Here is a 21,834-nt window from a genome sequence, read left to right as displayed (position 1 = left end):
TCACATAGTCTATTCTCTCTGTGCGGAGTTTGCATGTTCTCCCCGTGTTTGCGTGGGTTTCCTCCGGGCACTCCGGTTTCCTCCCACAGTTCAAAGACATGCAGTTTAGGCTGATTGGAGAGTCTAAATTGCCCGTAGGTATGAGTGTGTGAGTGAATGGTGTGTGTGCCCTGCGATGGACCTGTCCAGGGTGTATTCCTGCCTTTTGCCCAATGTATGCTGGGATAGGCTCCAGCCCCCCTGCGACCTTGTTCAGGATAAGCGGGTTAGGATAATGAATGAATGAACATAGTCTATTCCTATGATTTGAGTCCTAGCAAATTTGTCTTGATATTTAGTGATATTTCTCTCTCTTTCAGATTATGTAGCACTTTAAAGGTACAATAGGTAATTTCTGACTCCTAACGGTCAAGAGAGGAATTGCAGCAACAAACATCCTCAAACCACAACATGCTCTGTTTTGGAAAGTTGACAGTAACAAACGCGACAGAGCCTGCCGTCTTTTCGTAGTGTTCTAGTTAGAAAATGTTCGCCAAACAGGTGACTTTATGAAATGTTGACTTTAGAGTGCTGCACAACACTATTTATAGGTTTTCACTTTAGCTACCCAACTATATTATGAGCAAGCAACGTATTTGGCTATGGAACTAGCTGGCTATATAACTAAAATATATGATAGTGCACCGCAAAGGATGCAAGTACAATTACAGTTTGAGACAAATAAAGGTTTTGCTAAGCCTGCATGATTCAACAGGTAAAGAGATGAAAGGAACGTGAAGCTGTCCAATTTGCACTCCAGACAAGCGAACACTGAACCTCTCTATACTATTGCTTATTATCCAAGCAAAGAATACATATCACTTATAAAACGATACCAGTTTGTTATCGGTAGCAACAAGCAAATTAGCTATTAGTTAGCTTGCCAAATTTACAAATATCCACCTGAGACACAACGCATGTGCAACAATGCCCGTAATGCTTGCTACTATGTTCGTATTGCCTCAGGTGGATATTTGTAAATTCGTAGAACTAACTATGGCTTATTTGCTTGTTGCTACCAATAGCAAACTGGTATTGTTTTGTAACTAGATATGTAGTATTAGCTTGGATAATAAGCAATAGTATACAGAGTTTCAATGATAGCTTGTCTGGAGTGCAATTTGGGCAGCTACACGCAAACAATCTGAATAAGCCATGCCATTGGCTGTGGCAAGGACTATAAACACAGGCAGAGGGAGAGTCAACATGTCAGTGAGCCTTTTTCAACAATAGGAAGGGATTTACAATGGTCTTGTAACAATGTTTTAACACAAAAACCTTACCTATTGTCCCTTTAAGTGACCCTGAATTATCCTTATTTGGTTCCGTGAATTATGACATTTATTTCCATTGGTGGATGTCCCAATTTTGCCTATGTTTTAGCTGCACCCCTCTGGACCTGGTCCAAACACCTGTGGGATGGTTACAGAGTGGAGGAGATCATTCAGCTTTATTCGGCCATTGTAGCAGTAGCACTGTAATAGCATAACAGCAACATACCATTTCCTCACTTCAGCAGCTATGTGTTCCACATTATTATTCCATGGTTAATGCCTCCTTTCCATGTGGTGTGTGTCTTTGTGTGCCATTTGCTGAGCAGCCTACGCCTCTGCCAAATTTAATTGTACTTTCTCCAGAATAGCTAACTAGTAAACACTTTTCCCCAAATCCCTTCACTTTAATGATATAGGCAAAGCTTTGCTTCATTTAACTGGCCCAGCTATTCACTCTTAGCTAAATACAGTTGTTCTGTCTCAAATACAGAGTTATTTGTTAGATTCAGACTGGGTTGTGTCTGCTTACCTACACTTTGGGTTGTACATAAATAGAAAAGGTATGAGTCATTTAAATTATTCTTCTACATAGGGTTTGTGTGTGTGTGTGTGTTAGTGTTTGTTGCATGTTTGTGTGGGCAGAGGGACAGCCAGAGGCTCTCCTGGTCATTGGAATGAGGGTTTGTAAGATGAAAGGAACCCTTCTGAAGTATATGATTATTGTACAGTCTTTCCTCTGTTCCAGGAAGTGTAGTCCAGTTGCATTGCACCATGATTTAAATCAGAACTGCTTGTACAGTACTGTGCCAAATTACTCCATGAGTCCCCACAGATCTCGCAAGCACAAAAAACTCAAAAACCTCTGTTTTGAAACTGATTTCCTGAAGGGCGTGGTTTTTATTTGATCTCCAAGCGACTGCAGATGATGTTGGATGTTGTTGTCAAAGCGTGTCCAGTCTTAAACCATTACACTGCAACTTTCCAACACGTCTATTGGAAAGTTGCAGCTTGTCCAGAATTGTGGTCTCTCCCCCTCTCATGGTTTTGGTTTTTCACCATTTTTTCATGAAATAAAATAAATAAATGTGGATTGTGTCATAGTGTAGGTCTAATGTTAAAGATGCCACTGCAGTTTAGTGTGCAGAAGCCGTTTCTTCATCAGTCTGAAAGTCAATATCAGAAACAAACCTGGCAAATAATGTGTACTGTATATGAATGTAAGGCAGTGTTGATCTAATTCAGATGTAACTTAATTAGCCCAAACATTTATTTGATTTATTCATTTATTCATACTATTTGCACTTTTGTCTATATGCTATCACACTAGGTTCTTCTGCATGTAGGTCTACTGAATATTAAATAAAAAATACCAGATAAATTAGCTAATTAAAGAATTAGGAACAGACATTGGTACAACATCCTCAAATGGACCAGCCATTACTGAAAACATGTTGTGTGCTCTTGTCCCTGTTTTGACTGAACCTTCTGGAATGACTCACAGAAGCTAGGCAGTCTATGAGAACTGACTATCAGTATCAGTAGAGGTTGTTTGTAGGCCTGGAGGGAGATGCTGGCGAATGGTCCAGATACATTAGAAGATCTTATAGAGGTGGGGATTTGTTGGGCAAATAGAATATGTCTTCCTTGTAGATGTTGGGTTTGAGTTGATAGTTTTACATCCTGGTACCGCAGAGATTTCAGCCAGGTATGTAGCAATGCACATATGGAGCCTTGAGTGTCAGAAAGGGAACAAGAAAAAACAGTTGGGTGTCATAAGCATAGCAGTGGTAGAAAAAACCCCAGACAGAAATAACAGATCTAAGTGATTTAGTACAAAGAGCAGAAGGGGGCCAAGCACTGGTCCCTGAGGAACTCCTGTTGGGAGAGTGCCTCTTGAGGTGATTTGCCAAGAACAATCTTAAAGGTAGCACAGGACAGTACCTGATATTCTTATTCCTGCTCAGGCTGACTGAAAGCTGGTTATTTTCCATGTTGAAGAGATCGCAGAGATTTAAGGAAACCTTAGATAGCTAAGTTCAGTGTATCATTTTTAAGGACGGCCTGTAGCGTAGTGGTTAAGGTAAATGACTGGGACATGCAAGGTCGGTGGTTCTAATCCCGGTGTAGCCACAATAGGATCCACACAGCTGCTGGGCCCTTGAGCAAGGCCCTTAACCCTGCATTGCTGCAGGGGAGGATTGTCTCCTGCTTAGTCAAATCAACTGTATGTCGCTCTGGATAAGAGCGTCTGCCAAATGCCAATAATGTAATGTAATGTAAGGAGGCAGTCATTGTTTTAAATACAAAATAAAAAGCTACTGGCCTGCTATCCAAAGAGATCACAATCCAATTACTTTTAGCATATAGCAGACAAAAGAAAGCGACAAGATACAATACGTCTGCCAAACAGGTTTCTTGTACAGTGTTATATAAGTCTACTGAATATTGGATAGGCAACTAGCACCAAAAATATAAATGCGACCTGCTGCTAACTCTAAACTTTTGTTTGGAAAAAAAATTGGAGTGCTTCCTGAGGCTTTGTTAGTTTCTGGACTACATCAGAATGGGGTGAGGGTTCGCACTCAGTGGGATAGCCATGGCTCCCCCCTCCCCCAGGGCTTCCTGTAACCCCCCTAGAAGGACTTTGTCCACACACACATGCATGCACACACACATACACACACAGCGAAACAGCCTGATCATCCTGTTCCAGGGGGCTTTGGCTCCTCAGTGCTCTATCTCTGGTGCAGTTACCATGGATACAAGCAAAGACATGAAAGTACAGCAAAAAGAATCCAAGAGGTTTATACAGTATACCTCTTTTTAATATATAGACACTCACCAAGCACTTTATTAAGAAGATTTTTATTTTATTACACTTACTTATTCATGTGATTATCTAATCAGCCAATTGTGTGGCAGCCGTGCAATTGATACAATCATGTAGATACAGGTTTGGAGCTTCAGTTAATGTTCACATCAACCATCAGAATGGAGAAAAAGTCACTTTGACTGTGGAATAATTGTCAGTGATTGTTGGTTGATTGATTGGTTTGAGCAAGGCAAAGGTAAGAAAATCTTGATCTCCTGGGATTTTCACGCTTGTTTCCAGAGTTTGCCAAGAATGCTGCAAAAAAAACAAAACAAAAAATCCAGGGAGCAGCAGTTCTGCAGACAGAAACGTCTTGTTAATGAGAGACGTCAGTGGAGAATGAACAGACTGACAGGAAGGTGACAGTAATGCAACAGTGGTATGCAGAAGAGCATCTCTGAACACACAACGCATCATAATGTGGAGTGGATAGGACACAGCAGTAGAAGTGTAAATAATAAGTCTAATGAATACCTAATAAAGTGCTCGGTGAGTGTAGATATATATACACCAATCAAGCACAACATTAAAACCACCTGCTTAAACCAGTCTTTTAATTATTAAAAATGCTTTAAACTGCATAAACTTGTCTACAAACATTTAATATTTCATTATATGATATGTGTACTTATATAAGCAGATAATCATAAGTGAATTGCATTCAGCTCATTCAGTGGGGGATATATTGTTTTGTTTTTTAAATATCTTGGTACTTATTGGTGTTCATGATGACATCTACCTTACCAGATGCTCCAGGACCTGTAGAATTTTAGACCACCCGCCATATTTATAAAATGCATGACATCTAATCCTACATCAGGTTCACCCTTCTTCCCTCCATTGGAATTACATGGGACTGCATGTGGTGAAACTTGCATATAGGCACTATAACAGGCTGAAGTCCTGGCTGTCATATTTCCTGCCTCCACACTGCTTCTGGTTCATCTACTCTTGTTCTACCAGCCGAGGGGGAACCCGCTGACTTGTCAAGCGTGCCATCCCTTTCCCACAACCTCCACCAAGTTTTCAACAAATACCGGGCCTGCTCCTAACTGCCTCACTGTTCTTACGACTGTGTCATCAACCTGCACCCAGGTACCATGCCCCTGAGGTCAACTATTCTCCCTGTCTGCTCCTGAAACCCAAGCGTTGGAGAAATACATCACCAAATGCCTGGCTTCCAGTCTCAACTAACCGTTGTCTTCCCCTGCCGGATTCTTCTTTGTGTGAAAGAAAGAGTCCCTACGCCCCTGCATTGACTACCGAGACCTTTAATGACATCACCGTGAGGAACCGCTGCCCTATACCCCTCATCCCTTCAGCCTTTTCCTCTCTCCAGAACTGAAAGTCATTCACTAAACCGTTCAGGCTGATCAACGCGCCGCCGTCTTCCAGACCATGATTAATGACATTCTACAGGATATGATATGAATGGCAAATGGCAGGCATTTATATAGCGCCTTTATCCAAAGCGCTGTACAATTGATGCTTCTCCATTCACCCATTCATACACACACTCACGGCGATTGGCTGCCATGCAAGGCCCCGACTAGCTCGTTAGGAGCATTTGGGGGTTAGGTGTCTTGCTCAGGGGCACTTCGACACAGCCCGGGCAGGGGATCGAACCAGCAACCCTCCGACTGCCAGACGACTGCTCTTACTGCCTGAGCCATGTCGCCCCACGATATCCAAATTAGTTTTTGTTTATTTGGACGATATCCTGATTTTCTCCTCTTCACTCGAAGAACACATCCAGCATGTCCGTCAGGTCCTGCAAAGCCTGTTGGGAGATAAGTTATTTGTAAAAGCTGAGGAATGCAAGTTCCATAAATTCACTATTCAGTTTCTTGGATTTGTGGAGACGTTTCATGGTGAACTACAGCTTGCTCGCAGCTCCACTCACTACTCTGACCTTGACCAAGGTTTAGTTCACCTGGTCCCCTGAAGCTGAGAAAGCATTTTCAGAACTTAAGAAGCATTTTACCTTGGCCCCTGTTCTATCTATGCCTGAACATGAAAGGCTGGTGTATGTGCGGTACTCTCACAGCGAGCGTCTGACAACAAGATGCACCTGTGTGCCTTCTTCTCCCGTTTTCTTACTCCCGCAGAGAGGAATTACCAGGAGCTATTGGCTAGAAGAGTGGCTTCACTGGCTGGAGGGGTCTCCCATACCGTTCACTGACTGAACACCGTAACCTGGAGTACCTTTGCACAGCAAAGAGACCGCCAAGCCTGCTGGTCCCTCTTCTTCAACCGATTTGGCTTATGTGGACTTAATATCCCGGATCTAAGAATGTCAAGCCAGAAGCACTCTCAAGGATATACACACCTGCCACCATCCTGCCACCATGCTAGATGTTATCAGCACTGTCAAGGAAGGAATACAAAGTACCCGAGGACACCCCATCCGGTTTACTTTTTGTCCCTGATCCTGTTTGACCCCCGTTCCTTGCATGGGGCACACGCTTTGCCTCTCGCCTGCCACCCAGGGGTCAGTCACACACTAGCCGTTCTGTCCTGTTGGTTCTGGTGGCGTACTATAAAACAGGATACCATTCCATACCGTCCCTGCTCCCATGCTGCCTTGGACTTTGTTACGGGATTACCCCCCACTAAGGGTATGATGGTCATCCATACCAATGTAGTCCGCTTGTCCAAGTTCATCCATTTTCTGGCACTCTCGAAGCTGCTGCCTTCCAAGGAAGCTGCAAAACTCTTTTTTCTACATGTTTTCCGTCTTCATGGTCTTCCGTAGGAGGTCACTTTGGACAGAGGGCCCCAGTTTTCCTGCCACTTCTGGACTGTTTACTCATCGGTGCCAAGGCTCACCTCTGGGTTCCACCCTCATATGAACGACCATACGGAGGGTATGAACCAGGAGTCTCCACTGCATGGTGGAGAAGTCTCCTACTTCCTGGGCTAAATCACTTCCCTGGGTCGAATACGCCCATAACTCCCTGCCAGTTTCGTCCACTGGTCTGTCTCCGTTCACCTGTTACCTGGGGTACCAATTGCCGCTATTCCAGGAGGAAGAAAATGAGGTTGAGGTCCTCGCTGCACACCTCCTGGTCCGCGCACCTGGCTCCACGGTTTATCGGCCCATTCCCCATCACCAGAGTGATCAGTCCTTCAGCCGTCCAACTCAGCCTCCCACCTCAACTGCGCTATATCCATCCGGTCTTTCACATATGCTGCATCAAGCCCCATGTAGCCTCTCGAATGAGCCCTCCTGCCAGAACCCCATCCCCCCCCCCGGCTCATCAACCACAACCCTGTGTACACTGTTCCCTGCCTGCTCAAGGTGTGACCCCAAAGTAGGGGTCATGAGTTCCTGGTGGACTGGGAGGGCTATGGGCCTGAGGAGCATTTGTGGGTCCATGAACGCCACATACTACACCCCTCCCTCATTAGAGACTTTTTCTCAGAACACCTTGAACTAGATATTAGGGCGCTGGGTGTCACCCCTTGAAAGGGGGGTTCTGTCTGTTTTCCCATTGTGTCTTTTGTGCTATATGTCCCAGTTCGCTTTCTGTAGTCTGTTCATTCATCGATTAATTTCACCTGTGTCTCGTTACCTGTGTTCACACCTGTTCATCATTTTAGTAATTTGTTTGTCTATTTATAGCTGTCTGTTTGCCATAGTTCCCTGCCAGATTGTAATGTGTGTATGGCATTCTCTCCAGTGATTTCCTGCCTGGCTGTTTCATGTCCTGACCTGTTTTGTGTACCCTGACCTCCATCTTTTGGATTACCCTTTTGTTGTTTGTTTGATTACCTGTTACCGAACTCTGATTGGACTTTCTCGGATTACGTTTTGTACCTTTGCCTGTCCGGATAGCCTTACTGTGCTCGGATTTTTGCTTGTGATCCCAACCTCGATTGTGATTACCCCTGCTGTTCCTGTCTGGAAATTTCTGATCACTGCCTTTCTGACTTTGCTTAATAAATACCCTAGAATATTGCAGTTGCAATTTGTTCTTTTGTAACAAGTTCTTTGTAAATGTGTAAATGAAAAATGTAAGTACGATAAATTATGATATACAGAAGTACAAGTATACAAAAACACTAGAGTAAAATACAAATCCCACAAAGTAGTACTTAAATATAATAAATTACCTGAGTACTTTCCACCCCTGCTACTTACGCAGTTGATATGATGACATATTGACTTTTGATATTGCTGACTCTTATGACAACTGGCATTTTGTAATCAGGGTGGAAGAATGAGTGAAATATGGGAACACAGAGTGCTGCTGGTTCCCCTACTTCAGCTCGTCCACGGTGACACCGAAGTAATAGTACTGACAACTGTCAAGCTGAGCGCTTCTAAATCGATAGAGTAGCTTGAGAAATCCAATGAATGCCAATGCCTAGGTCAGCAAGACATGCTGACAGGTGAGGAGGAACCAGGTGACACTGCCATGAAGAATCCAGGTGACATGGCTGCAAGCTCCGAACAAGAAAATAAATCAGGTCTCATATGGAGCCCCACCTTTTGCAACAGTGTGGAATGTGAGCTGACAATAAGAGAAGGTGCAATCCATCATTATTACTTTAGCCAAGCAAAAAACTGAATCTGAATAAAAGCTTAAAATACAGTTATAAGGCTTCATGCAAGAACATTATCGTACTCTTATCATAAGTGTCTCTTCCTTTTTTGAATGAAGGGCTCATACAAGTGTGCCACGTTGGATTCAACAAATGCACCAGAAAGCTGTGCTGAATTAAAATGTTATAATACAGTATATACAGTTGGTGGGTTCCGTTGACTAGATGGCCAATGGGATTACCAAGAAGAAGGGATGACTGACAAAACCTAATAATATGGGGGACTGTTGATAAACCTGACAATGTATTGAAAAGACATTAGCAACGGAAGAAGTATCCTCTCAAGGCTAATTTCATAATGAGCCCAGTTACTGACAGACCGTCTGAGACACAGGGCTTATAGTACTGTCTGGGCAGTGCAAATGGTGTAGAATGGAGGATGTCTGATTTAGGGGTATATGCTAACCTCTACTGGTATCTAAATCAATGGGCAGGTACCATCCCTACCCTACACACATGTGATTCTTGGGCGTGTTTTCTTTGGGTGGTGAGCAGGCAGAGGAAGCTGGTGATTGTGCATATGGCTGGCTTCAGGAAATGGTTCTGTGTTTTGGCACAGCCTCAGGACATGCCACCCCCACCATGGGCTGATAACCAAGGGTGGGGGCTGACAGGTCCTGACAGCATGGGGGAGGAGTAGTCTGGTGGTTGAGTGTGTGTGTGTGTGTGTGTATGTGTGTGTGTGTGTGTGTGTTTGAGAGAGAGTGTTCCTCCCTCACAGGCTTAGTGTGCAAAGATCATTAATATCTGCTGTGTGGTTCATCCTAACGCACAGCAGATCTGGCTCAAATTATTTTGAAATAAAACTGCATTTTGTTTCTTTAACTGTACTGTGCCCTGGAACACCTTGGTGTATATTTAAAATTGATTTGTATTGAATTTGACTTTGGATGGCAGTAAAACTTGAATTCACTCCTGCAGATCCCCCCCCCCCCCCCCCCAAAAAAAAACAGGTCAAGCTTTTGAAATATTTGGTAGCTGGTTGACAAGCTCATACCCAGCTAGACCAGCTTATGACCTGCTCAGTTTTCATGCTGGTCAAGCTGGCATAGCTGTCTCTTACAGCAGGGATGTGGGATTTCTCATCACAGTTTTCTTCTGAATATTGAATATCTGAATATTAGCAGTTTTTAAAGATAGGCAAGTTCGCTAATGTTAGCTAAATTGCAACCATTATTAAGTTAGTCTAGTAGGTAATGTTTGCTAGCTGGCTAGCTAGCTAATATTGGTGTATTTTTGCTCAGGGTTGGCAACCTTCTAATGGTTTTTTTAATGTTAGACAGCTAAACTGACAGCCCAGTTCGAAGGCATAGTTGACATTCTTGTTGTAATTTTAATTCCTTTCAGCTAATTGGCACTGTGACCTAGCAGCCAAAATCGGGCTTTGTTTTTTGGGGCACACTTACCGGTCTTGAGAGATGCTTATCACTAGCGCCTGTGCTGTTGGCTCCAGTATTAGTGTTTGAGTCAATGGTCAAAATACCGTAAAAATACAAATAAATAAATTTTTCCTACAAGAAAAATATTTAATGCAATAGGTGTTTTTACTTTGTTTGTTATTGTTATAGTCAAGTATCTGAGGCACTTAGTGTACGACTTTGGGGGAACTCAACTCCCCCTTCTCCCATTCTCTGGCTCAAATGTGTACAACATGGTGGTGCCCGAAAACTCCAATTCCACTGTGTCAAAAACACTTTTCACAAGCCCATGAAAAGTAAATGGGTGACGTCACAGACACAGCTCCATATTTTTTTCTACAGTCTGTGACCATGACAGGCCTGGTTCCATTTCAGATTTACCTTTATGATGGTGTAACAGCCTGCTCCCCTGGCACAGCCTGCTCCACTCAATATCTGGTTCCTGTGCAAGGGGAGCAAGCTGTGCAGTTACACCGGCAGCTGTAGCCTAGCGCTACCGCCAATGCGTTCTCTATATTATGTGGTTATTTGGCCAGCTTGGTCTCTAGCAGTGCCTGTGTGGCAGGAGAATCTGTCATAAACACTGAGAAAATTTGTTCTCAAGTAACTTTGCAGTTTTGGGGTCTGTATACCTTAGGATAGCAGTAAAACGGGGTAGCACTAATAACACCTAGCACATATACCTAGCCAGAACTGCTGATAAAAACAGACCCTACAAGCTGCTACTGATATTAGCTTAGTAGAATATTTGGTATTTGGAATTAAGAGAATTGGCAGGTCTTGGGAGGATATGAAGGAGACTTAAAATCAGATACACTTAAGGACTGTGTTATTTACTTTTGCCCACAGTCACACAGTCCACTTCAATGGTTTTGTAATGTACCTGTGATTCTTCCTGTAATGGAGTGCAGAGAAGCTTTCATCCTTTGTCTTGGGACTTTAATGTGTGACTCATTGACCTGTTCAGGTTTAGCCCTCACGCTGTTTGACTAATTTCTCCTTTTGTTGTCTCTTCTGCGGCAGGGAAAATGGACCCTAATGGCTTGTCGCCGAGACAAATCAAAAGCGACAGCGATGATGACGACCTGCCAAATGTGACCTTGGACAGTGTTAATGAAACAGGTTCCACAGCTCTCTCCATAGCCAGGGCTGTGCAAGAGTGAGTATCACTCTCTTTTTCCTGTCGGACCTTTTTCCTTTTTTTGCTTTTCAGACTCAAATAGCTTTTCCTCTGTTTCCCTAGTTTCCCTGGCATTGGTATGAGCTGGAGTTGTGTAGAAATAATAGGGTCGTTAAGTTACAGCGCAATACATATAGAATATCAGCCGCCTTGTGATTGTCATGTTTTGGTCTTTTTAGCATACAGTCTTAATCGGTCATAATAAGACCTCCAACCATTAGCTACTGTAGTTCCAATAGCCGCCCACATCTAAAATAGCATTAGTACAAGCAATGATTATTCTGTTGTATGTGTGCATACGGGCACATCAATGTGTGCGTTTCTTTGTTGGTACGCTTAAGGAAAATCCTCAACGGACAGTCTTTTACTCCACGTGTTATCGCTGGAGGCTGAGTGTCGGGGGAACGGGTTGGGTGTTCGATCGCAGGGCAGATGGCGGTGTGCGTGCAGAGAGTGCAAGGGCGGCGGGGTTTTGCGCTCAGCGTAAGCGAACCCTCGCAGGCCCCCCAGACTCTGATTTCACCCTCCGCTTTCTAAAAGCAGCCGGGGTGCCTGTGCGTGACCCGCGCGGGCGCCCCCGCTCCCACGGGCACCAGCCCTGGCACGGACTCCCTGCTCTCCATGGCGACGGGGAGACGGGCGAGGATCGGCCAGGCCCTGCACATGCCCATATTGCGCATGTTTGAAACTGAGAACTGACACCAGCCGGGTTTCTCGGCTCAATATGTCCTGCGAGCGACAGCAGGGTGCAAGGTTTTATTGGAAATGTGCAAGCTGCTTGAGAAAATGAGATCGGTTCATATTTATTTGTACAGTGAGAGAATGTTAACTGAGTTTTCACTTTTTAACACTTTTTTGCTTTAGTCTCTCACACACACGTAAACTTTCAAGCCTTGACTCTACCCTCTATCTTCTCTGTATCTACAAGTGTGCAGTGGGTATTTTGTAACATGTTTTGTTCGGAATTTTCCTGAAAAGTCATTGCAGGCGGGTGTCTTAGCCAGACGTGTCACACTTCGCACCAATATTCTCTTGAGGCTAAATAGCGATGTTCTCCTCATTAGACATTCTTTTGTTCTTACATCCATGAGCAATGTTGGAGTATAAATATACGATGACTTACTGTCAATGCTGCAAATTACGTTGCTCTACCTGGGTTATTGATTGCCTCTTTTTAGCATTGTGATATTTCTCTTCAGTATTCCTCTAGTATATCATATTTTACACGATACGTTCCATGCATCCACCCACAAATGTGCAATTTTATGAATGGGACTTGTGTATCGCACTATTCCCTATGGGATCATGTGTAGTGCAACTCTGTGTATGAAAAGGGATGTAATTCCTCCACAGATCACCCAATGTGGTGATGAAATTAAAGGTGACAGAGTCAAGGTAGAGTCAAAAGAACCAAAATTGTACCACTGTCCAAATAATTACGGATTGCACTGTACTGCATATTCATATTGGCAGGCTAAGCTAAACCGGGGTTCCTAATCCTAATTCCTGTATCAATTATGCGTTTGTTTTTGGAAAATAAAACATCCGGTGTATCCATGAGGTGAAATGTGCAACTGTGTTTTATGGTTAACCAATTGATAAGAGCTCAATGTTTGCTCATCTTCCGTTCCACTTGTATCTTCATATCCTATTCCTCAGGAGTGGCTGTGGGGTATACCAGTTAGGGAACTGGAGCTGCTTGACCTTGAACTGCGCTTGGCTTAGATATTGCAGATTCGATTCCCAGGTTTGGTGATGCCATTGTACTCCCGAGAGGGTAGTTAACCTAAACCTTCAGTAAATATCAAGGTGTATAAATGGAGAGTATGCAAACAACGTAAGCTGTGTAGGTCACTCTGGATAAGAGCATCTCATGAGAGTAATTCTGTTTATTCCAGCTTTTTGGGCCCACATTGTCCCTACAGTACTTTGCTTTGTTTTTACTTGAATGGTAGTGTTGTAAACTGTTTCTTCAACAGCCCGGTGCAGACCCATGTGTTTAGTGTTTATTCAGAAAGAGAAACTACCTGATACAGAAGCGGGGGTTGTACAGCGAGCTTGTGTGGGGCGGTCTGAGGTAGGCCCATGAATAAGTCAAGGCCCCTCCTGGGAGAGAGCGTTTGACACCGGTTCCCCCTCCTACTCCCCCTCCTGTACTCCATATTCATGAATCCCTTGGGGATGGTCGGCTGAACTGTTGTTAGAGAAGACTCTGCCTTTTTTTTCTCTTGGTGGCCCCCTGGGGTCCGGGGCCACTCGGTAGAGCGGGTTCAGGGGGAGAACCGGTGAGTGTAGGGGTTGGAGACTTGTGAAAGAATGGACGCCCGGGGAATGAAAGTTAGCCAGGGCGGTCTGTCACTTCATCTCTCCTTCATTATTTATGCCCCCGATGCACCGCTGGTCAGCTCGACTACAGCTCGACTTAGCCTGTTTATCTGACCGTAACGTGTGTGTGTGTGTGTGGATGGGGGATCGCTGGTTTATTGCTTGTGAATTTTTGGAAAGGAATGATCTCAAAAGCATATACATAACAGCTACTGTATGATTAAATATCTATCATGATCTATATGTATACGGTATATACTGTACCTATGTACTGTATTTGTCAGTTGCTCTCGTGAAGTGGTTTTCATTCCTGGCCCAGGAGAGCCGCAGGATTGTTGTTACTCAGCACTTAATTGATCAATTAAAGCAGTTAATAACAGTTCATTCACCTCACTTTGTTTCTTGTGCCTGAATTGGTTGCTGAAATTAAGGCAAAAACTAAAACCAGCATACCCTGCGGCATTCTAGGACCAGGAATGAGGACCACTGCTCTAGAGAAAGGCAAGAGTGAGAGTAATGCTAGTGTGATGTCACTGGTTCACAGAGCAGGGTGAACCAGAGAGAACTCCTTTGCAGATGATGCACTGGAATGGAAAGAGTCAAAAGTACAGTCAAGGCAGGAACCTCATTAGACCGTAACCTATGTTGTACTTCCTCTTTGTTCTTCTCAGACACGGAGGAGGGAAAGTGACAGAGCTTTTCTCTCTGTTTTTCTGTCTATAATGCACATTCTACTATAAATAATACAGTTCTCTGAGTCAATGTCAAAAGAATGCAAACCCACATGGAAATAAGAAATTGATTTGATAAGGTTAATTTGATTTGTTTTTTGAAAAATATTTTCATCTGCCTGTGAGCAGTAATTGGATATCGATTCCCTTACTGCGACTAATGATCCAAATTATACTGTATATTAAAATGAATCCCCCACCATAAGTGTGTCTTTTGTGCCTACAAAGTACCAGCTCTCTACCTCCTATTCCAACCCTCAAAAGAAAGAAAGAGAAAGTAAAAGTGACAGATTAAAAGAGAGGTGGTTTCTATTGTAGACTCATTCCATATTTTTAAAAATTAGTGTGATTGTAGTAGATGTTCTGTAGTAGTAGTAGTAGTAGTAGTAGTAGTAGTAGTAGTAGTAGTAGTGTTATCATTATTGTTATTGTTATCTGTGTGGATTAGTGGGGAGAGCCAGACTGTTTGGAAAGGTGTATGTGTGTATTTTTTTAAAACATGTCCTACAGTGTGCAGTTTCCTATTCTTCAAATACAAAAATTCAGTTACAATTCATGAAAACAAGATCACTTGCTGACCCCTCTCTGTACCTCTGTGTGTCCTGGGCATTTCTCCGTCCTCAGCTGCTTTTAGTGTCGGAGCTCCCTCCTGGCTCGGCGTGTGAGTTTGACTCAGCTCGCCGTGTTTATGACTTAGTGTGTGAATTTGAACCGGTCTGGTGCGCTGTGCGAGTTCGCTATTCGGGCGTATAAAAGTTTTAAGTCGGCTCGGCGTCCGAGTTAGCTCTTTTAGCGTCGATGCTCGGCGTGTGTTTTCCTTCGGCCCTGGTCTGCTCTGCTCGCCTGGGCTCTGTGGGAGAGGGGAGCCGTCGTTCAGCCTCATTTCTGCTGGATTTGCTCATTTCCGCTGGGCCCCAGGGTGGCTGTCTGCCAAGAGCAACAGGTGATGCCTGCAGCGAGGGAGAAGCAGGAAGTGGGCTGTGCGGTTGAGACAGTTCACCAGAAGGGCCGTCTGGCCCCCTGCAAAACCACCCCCGTTCCTCGCACTCCTCCTCCTCCCCTGCCTCCTTCTCCTCCGCCCCTCTGTGCCAGTCGGAGGAGAGCGGGGTTAGGGAGAGTCTTCCTGATGCAGGAGAAGAGAAGCGTGGGCAGTCCATTATGTGGCAGTGTTACAAACGCACTGCAGACATTTAGGCGGTTACATTTCTGTTCCTATCAGAGAGCATTCATAACATTTTGGTTTAGCCTGCCATGTAGGCGCACGTCTGTGTTAAGGCATGTGTGGTGTACTGTATGTACAGTACGCGTGTGTTAGTGGATGAATGTGTGTTTATGTGTTTATGGATGTTTATTTTCAGTGTGGGTGTGTGCTTATGTGTATGCTTGTATGTGTGCTTAATTCAATTCAATTTGATTTGTATGGCTCTTTTCACAGTGGACAGATATACTTAGTGTGGCTTTCGGGAGTGGACCTTTAGGTGTGCAGGGTGTGGAGCATTGTCCTTTCTGTGTCAGTGGGATTTTGGGATCACTAATATGGTTATTGTACCCCCTGTGAGATGCAGATATCATTGCTATGCAGGCCAGTCAGTTTACCCACAGATTATATGCACTAACATGGCTTATTCATATCAATGTCAGTGTGTAGGCTACGTGACAAACAGTTGTATCATTCTTCCTGTGTAGCTATTGACTCACCAATTTGGAGAGCTCGTGCTGTTTCAGTATCCTGAGAACATGAAAACATTAATTCTAAAAAACACAAAGGTTCTTAAAATATCTGGCCAAAATGTTGTCATAGTTGGTCCTTTGTCAATCTCGTATGTGCTTCACTGCAGATTTTGAAAGTTAGCTGCCATGCCTTTCTCGAAAAGAGATGACATGACTCCCTCTAGTGGTCAGAGACAAACAATGCAAGTTTTATTCTATGTGACCTCTGGATATTGTAATGCCAGAGAGTCACACTTGAGTGTTAAGCTTTGGAGAGCTACATGGAACACTGCAGAACTCTTGAAGCACACAGATTCTAATGAAATCTATTTTTGAAAACATAGTCTGTTTGGGAATTTTATTTGAGCACCATAATATGCAAATGAGGCTGTTGTGGAAATGTTGCCCAATGGATAAAACATTTGTGTGCTTTAAAAGAAGACATTGTCATAAGCTAGTGAAATAACTGAATAATTATGTCACGGTTCCACACATTTTTGTTTCGATGTGGTTTAGATATGACTGTTTATAAAATAGGAGAACCATGTATAAAGGTTCTGTGATTCTTACACAAATCATCCAATATGGATGTAAATAGCCTCACATTAAATTAAGTCATTAATGACCTGTTGGGATGTCTCTTCCCCTGGTGTATTGCAGCTCCATGTCACCGTTCAGTATTGAGAGCCTGCGACGTCCTCGGAGATCCGAGTCCCCAGACTCCAAGAAGAGACGCATCCACCGGTGCGACTTTGAGGGCTGCAATAAGGTGTACACCAAAAGCTCCCATTTGAAAGCACATCGGCGGACACACACCGGTGAGTGGGCCTATGACCGTATGACTGTACGTTTTGTCATTTTTAATCTTTACTTTATATTTTCATGTGCTGGAAGATGAAATCACCAAGTTGCATTTAATGAAATGGCAAAATTGCAATGTAACATTTACATTACATTGTTTTGGAAAATTAATGTTCTCTCAAATGTTCTCTTTTGTACTAATACTCTGCACAAATCTGCACAAAGCAAAAGACTAAATAGAAAAAGACCAAATTACTTAAATCTGTCTACAACTTTAGCACAGTATTGTATGTCAAAGCAGACTAAGTTAAGGGCTGCATTTGAGTCTGAAATGTACTTATAGAGACGATATTAAATAACAGGATTGATTTTGCGCAGGTGAGAAGCCGTACAAATGCACCTGGGACGGCTGCACCTGGAAGTTTGCCCGCTCGGATGAGCTGACGCGGCACTACAGGAAGCACACGGGGGTGAAGCCGTTTAAGTGCGCAGACTGCGACCGCAGTTTCTCCCGCTCCGACCACCTGGCGCTGCACCGCCGTAGGCACATGCTTGTGTGAGGCAGGCGGGGAAAAGGGGGGGGGGGGAAGGAGCGGGGATAATGGTACGTACGGACAGCGCATACGGACAACGCGGGAGAGCTGGCACTTTCCACATCCGCGCGCGCTCAGCTGGGCTGAACGTGACCCCCCTGTCTGCCCGGAACTACCCCCCCACCACCCCCCATCAGAGTGAGGAAGTGGCAAAGGACACGGACGGACTGCTATGCAGACGTCCGAGGAGAAAACAGGGTCTGGCTCTTCTCGAACGGTTGAGGGTAGGGCCCGGAAGCCAATAGGATACTGGCGCAAAGTCAAAGAATCTGTCCTTTACTGAGCACTGTTTGATACATTTCTCTTACGTTCAAAAGGCATATTTGTTCCTTGTTTGGACACGCAGGTATTATGGTCAGTATCATCGTCAACTATATATATATATATATATATATATATATATATATATATATATATATATATTTAGTTTTAGTATACATTGTTGTTTTGTATAAAAAGCTGCTTTTCTGCATCTATAATGTGAAAGAACAATACAGACTGAATGACTGTGCTACTCGCGTCACAACACATCGGCAGGTTTCTTAAAGAGCAGTATTATTGCACAAATCCAAATCTATTGCAACTTTCCGCTCCTCTGTGCTCCAAGCAGCTTACAGGACATCTACAGGATATCGTATTACCTATTTGGATTTTTTTAGAAGACAATACTCCACGCATCTGAATACACAGAGCTACTATGAATGGATTTCTGATGGCGTAAAAAGTTGTCCAACCAGCCAATGGCAAGATGATCAAGGACCTAATTGTTTTCACACACGTACACACTGCATATGTGTATATACGTATACGTATGTTATTAATGATTTTTACAAACCTTTATGAAATTCTTTTCTTTCTTTTTTTCATAAAGTGGATTTTTGAGCAGGTTACACAGTGTACATCCCTAACAGGCTTTGTATAGTAGGATGTTTAATCGTAAATTTTTCCAGTTATACATGATTCTCCTAATGGAGATATCTTTCTGAATGCATTTTAGTTTTTCTTTTTTTTTCCATTTATATTTCTAGTCTCAAAAAGCGTTGGTGGTGCATTCTGTGCTGTGATTAGCAATCCGTAAAGTGCAATCTGAACAAGTAAATATAGTTTTATGTAAAAGAAAAAAAATGTACAAAAACCTTTCTGTTGTTTTATGTTAATTATACTTTATCTGCCTGCTTTGTTTAAAAAAAGAAGTATTTCCAGAATTGTAATATCAGTATGTATCATTTACAACACTTTAAGCACCTTACACTAAAAGAAAATAGAATTCAATTAGTTCCCGAAAAAAAGTTTATTATTTTAATATGGGGGCACTTTTGTTATATAATAAATTGAGCAGAAAACAATCCCCATTTGGAAATGGTGTTAGGTGATGCTTTGTCTCTAGTTCCCATGACCAGTGTGAATTAGCCCCCTGCAAAAATTTGTCACATTGTTATTGCTCACAATTTCTATTGTTTTTAATAGAAACGTAGGACATAGGACACAAGGATTTTTTTCCTTACTCCCAAAAAGGGCATAATGGATTTCTGAAAGAACAATATCTGCCAGCACACATACAGCGTCTACCAGCTGCCCCCTAGTGGCCCACCATCCCACTACAGTGATTCACTAGCAGACAGTTCAGTTAAGATCAGGATGAGCTGATGAAAGAATGGAAAATAGTCCTGCAGTGAACAGACCTCTGCAGGGCCTATTTTCTTAATTCTAAGTGCAAAAGCTGCACTTTCAAAACCAAGGGTTCCAAAAGGGAGCCTGTAGCCTAGTGGCCCAGCTACATGACCGGGACCCAGAAGGTTAGTTGTTCAAATCCAGGTGTAGCCACAATAAGATCCGTGCAGCTGTTGGGCCCTTGAGCAAGGCCCTTAATCGCTTAATCTCCAGGGGGTATTGTCCCCAGTTTAGTCATCTGTAAATTGGATAATATCTGTAATTGTAATATAGAATGTAATGTAAAAGGCTCCTCTGTGTCTCCATAGGGAAGCCCTATCTAGATCAAGGGTTCAGTATCAGCAAATAGTTTAATCTATGAACTTCAACACTTCAGACCCTACTTTAGAGCAGGGATCACCAACCCTGTTCCTGGAGCTCTACCATTCTGTAGGTTTTCACTCCAACCCTAATTTGGCCCACCTATACCAATTAGCAGCTTGATAAGTTATCTAGCTGTTGAATGAGGCGTGCTGTGTTATGGTTGAAAACCTACAGGATGGTAGATCTCCAGGAACAGGGTTGGTGACCCCTGCTTTTGAGGTGAATAGGGTTCCTCTGTGGAGACAAGCCAAAGAGAGTCTGAGAATGTCGTACTAGTGCTTGCTCACTGGGATCATTCCCATTTACTTTCCCAATTTGACATTTTCTCCTAGTTTGGAATGCCCTGATGAATGTGTAGACCCATTGCAATAAGCAAGGGACAATGCCCCCAGGAGCAATATGGGGGTTAAGGGCCTTGCTCAAGGGCCATCCAGCTGCATGGATCTTATCATGGTTACACCAGGGCTTGAAGCACCAATCTTCCGTGTTATGTACAGTACATTAGCCACAAGGCTACAGGTTGCCCCCCACTTGGCCCGTCCCAAGGCTATGTCACACTCGGTCAGTTCTGGCAATTGCACGCCAACGTGTTCGCTCTTAGCTGTATTGGCCAGCTTCAGCCTTTGCTGCGTTTTAGCGGGGTCCAGTGTCAGATGATTACAGTCAAAGTGCAGCTGAGGCAGACTTGATCCCTGGCACTGTCAGTGTTCCATTTCAGACGGTGGTTTGGTCTGCATCAAGGGCTAGAGCTTTAGCTGGATGCTAAAGGGAGACTTATTCACCTGTTTGTAAAAGCCTACTGTAATATTGCATGCTTGATGTTCATTTTGATGTTTCATCATTTTAAATATTACCTGTCAGTCAAACTTTTGTCACTCAACCCATAGATTATGTACAGTAGCGTTGCCCAGGTCTTGAACTCAGGGTAGGAGTACTGATGTAGGATCAGTTTAGCCTTTTAGCTCATACTGGATTATGTAAGGACAAGATCAGTACTCCTACTCCGAGACACTATGAATGCAATGCTCTGAGCTACCTATAATGGAATGTGAAACATTTACTCTCAAAGACACGTTTACTATATTTGAGACTAACTTTTGCACAAAATGTCACAAAAGATCCGGTGTTAATGGAGAAATGCATTTCTTGTTTGGTTCTTGTTTGAGATGTGCCGAAATCTGTATGCATCCGGAACACAATCCGGAGCACAATGCATATTAACAACAGTGTTATACATTTTGAACTTTCCATATACCTGAAAAAGCTTTATAAGGAAAGGCCACCTGGATTAGTTAGGATATCCAAAACAACCAACCTCAAAACAACATGTCTCTTTCTCTGTTCAGCATGTACATTTAAAGGGACCTGCTCAAATTATCATGCTTTGGGTTATCTGGAATATGACCTCAATTAGAGACCAAGGTAGAAATGATGTGGTCTGTCACAAACACTGTTCCATGTGTATGGTGGTATTCATTTTTTTCGGAGCACAAATTGCTTGCACTTTGATGTGGTACCAACATTCAAAACAGCAGAACTGAGACAGTAAATGGCAGTATTTAACAAGCAGTATCCTGTTTAAGTAATGCAATTATGTTACTATGAAATATGGAAAGTGATTTGAAGTCTGAAAAAAGCTGAAAACAATAGTAAAAGCATTATGCTGTGTGTATTGCTCAATATGAAATGACAGCAATATGTTTTTAATTTCTTTTTCTGCTTGGTTTCGTATATTTTGTGTGGATGCATGTTTAGTCCTTCAAGTCAAAAATGTTTGATTGCCTTTTGGGAAGCAAACATCACCAGCACCTTGTTATACATGTATTGTTGTATAGTAATTCTCATCGACACATTCTCATTTCATATCATTTTTGTGATTTGTGATTTTCTGAAATGAAGGGCACTTCATATTTGTTTTTTAAATTTTATTTTCTACCCTTTTCTGTACAAAGGGTGTTTTTAAATAATGTAATATATGTGAGTATTTCAAAGCCCAGTTTTATATAGAATGTATATACTATTGTGTGGATGGACTTTTTAACACAGAGAAATACTTTGAATACATTTTTACAGATAGTAAATTGTAGAATTTGGTATATTCAGGATGCTTAAAGCATTGTCCGAAGTACAGACAGAAATATCATTCAATTTCAGTTTAACTAACTGGTTCTGTTTTTCACAACAAATAAGGGAAAAAATCTAAACCTGTGCATATTTTCTTTTTCAAAAATATTCTGTCAGAGCTTTCA

The 21,834-nt window shown here is 42.9% G+C and overlaps 1 protein-coding gene across 3 annotated transcripts in view; it reads left to right on the top strand.

Annotated features, from left to right (window-relative positions):
- Positions 1–17,518, top strand: part of LOC133124778 (Krueppel-like factor 12) — a 49,001-nt gene extending 31,483 nt beyond the window's left edge. For all 3 annotated transcript variants that reach the window (XM_061236253.1, XM_061236254.1, XM_061236255.1), the window contains exons 4-6: positions 11,235–11,370; positions 16,818–16,975; positions 17,337–17,518. In XM_061236253.1, the coding sequence (XP_061092237.1) occupies positions 11,235–11,370; positions 16,818–16,975; positions 17,337–17,518 (476 nt within the window). The remainder of the gene's footprint in view (positions 1–11,234; positions 11,371–16,817; positions 16,976–17,336) is intronic.
- The last annotated feature ends 4,316 nt before the right edge of the window (positions 17,519–21,834 follow it).

The sequence above is a fragment of the Conger conger genome, chromosome 3 (genome assembly GCF_963514075.1).
Source record: "Conger conger chromosome 3, fConCon1.1, whole genome shotgun sequence".
In the NCBI taxonomy this organism is placed as follows: Eukaryota; Metazoa; Chordata; class Actinopteri; order Anguilliformes; family Congridae; genus Conger; species Conger conger.
The sequence above is the reverse complement of the archived record's forward strand: the minus strand, read 5'-3'. Positions and strand labels throughout refer to the sequence as shown.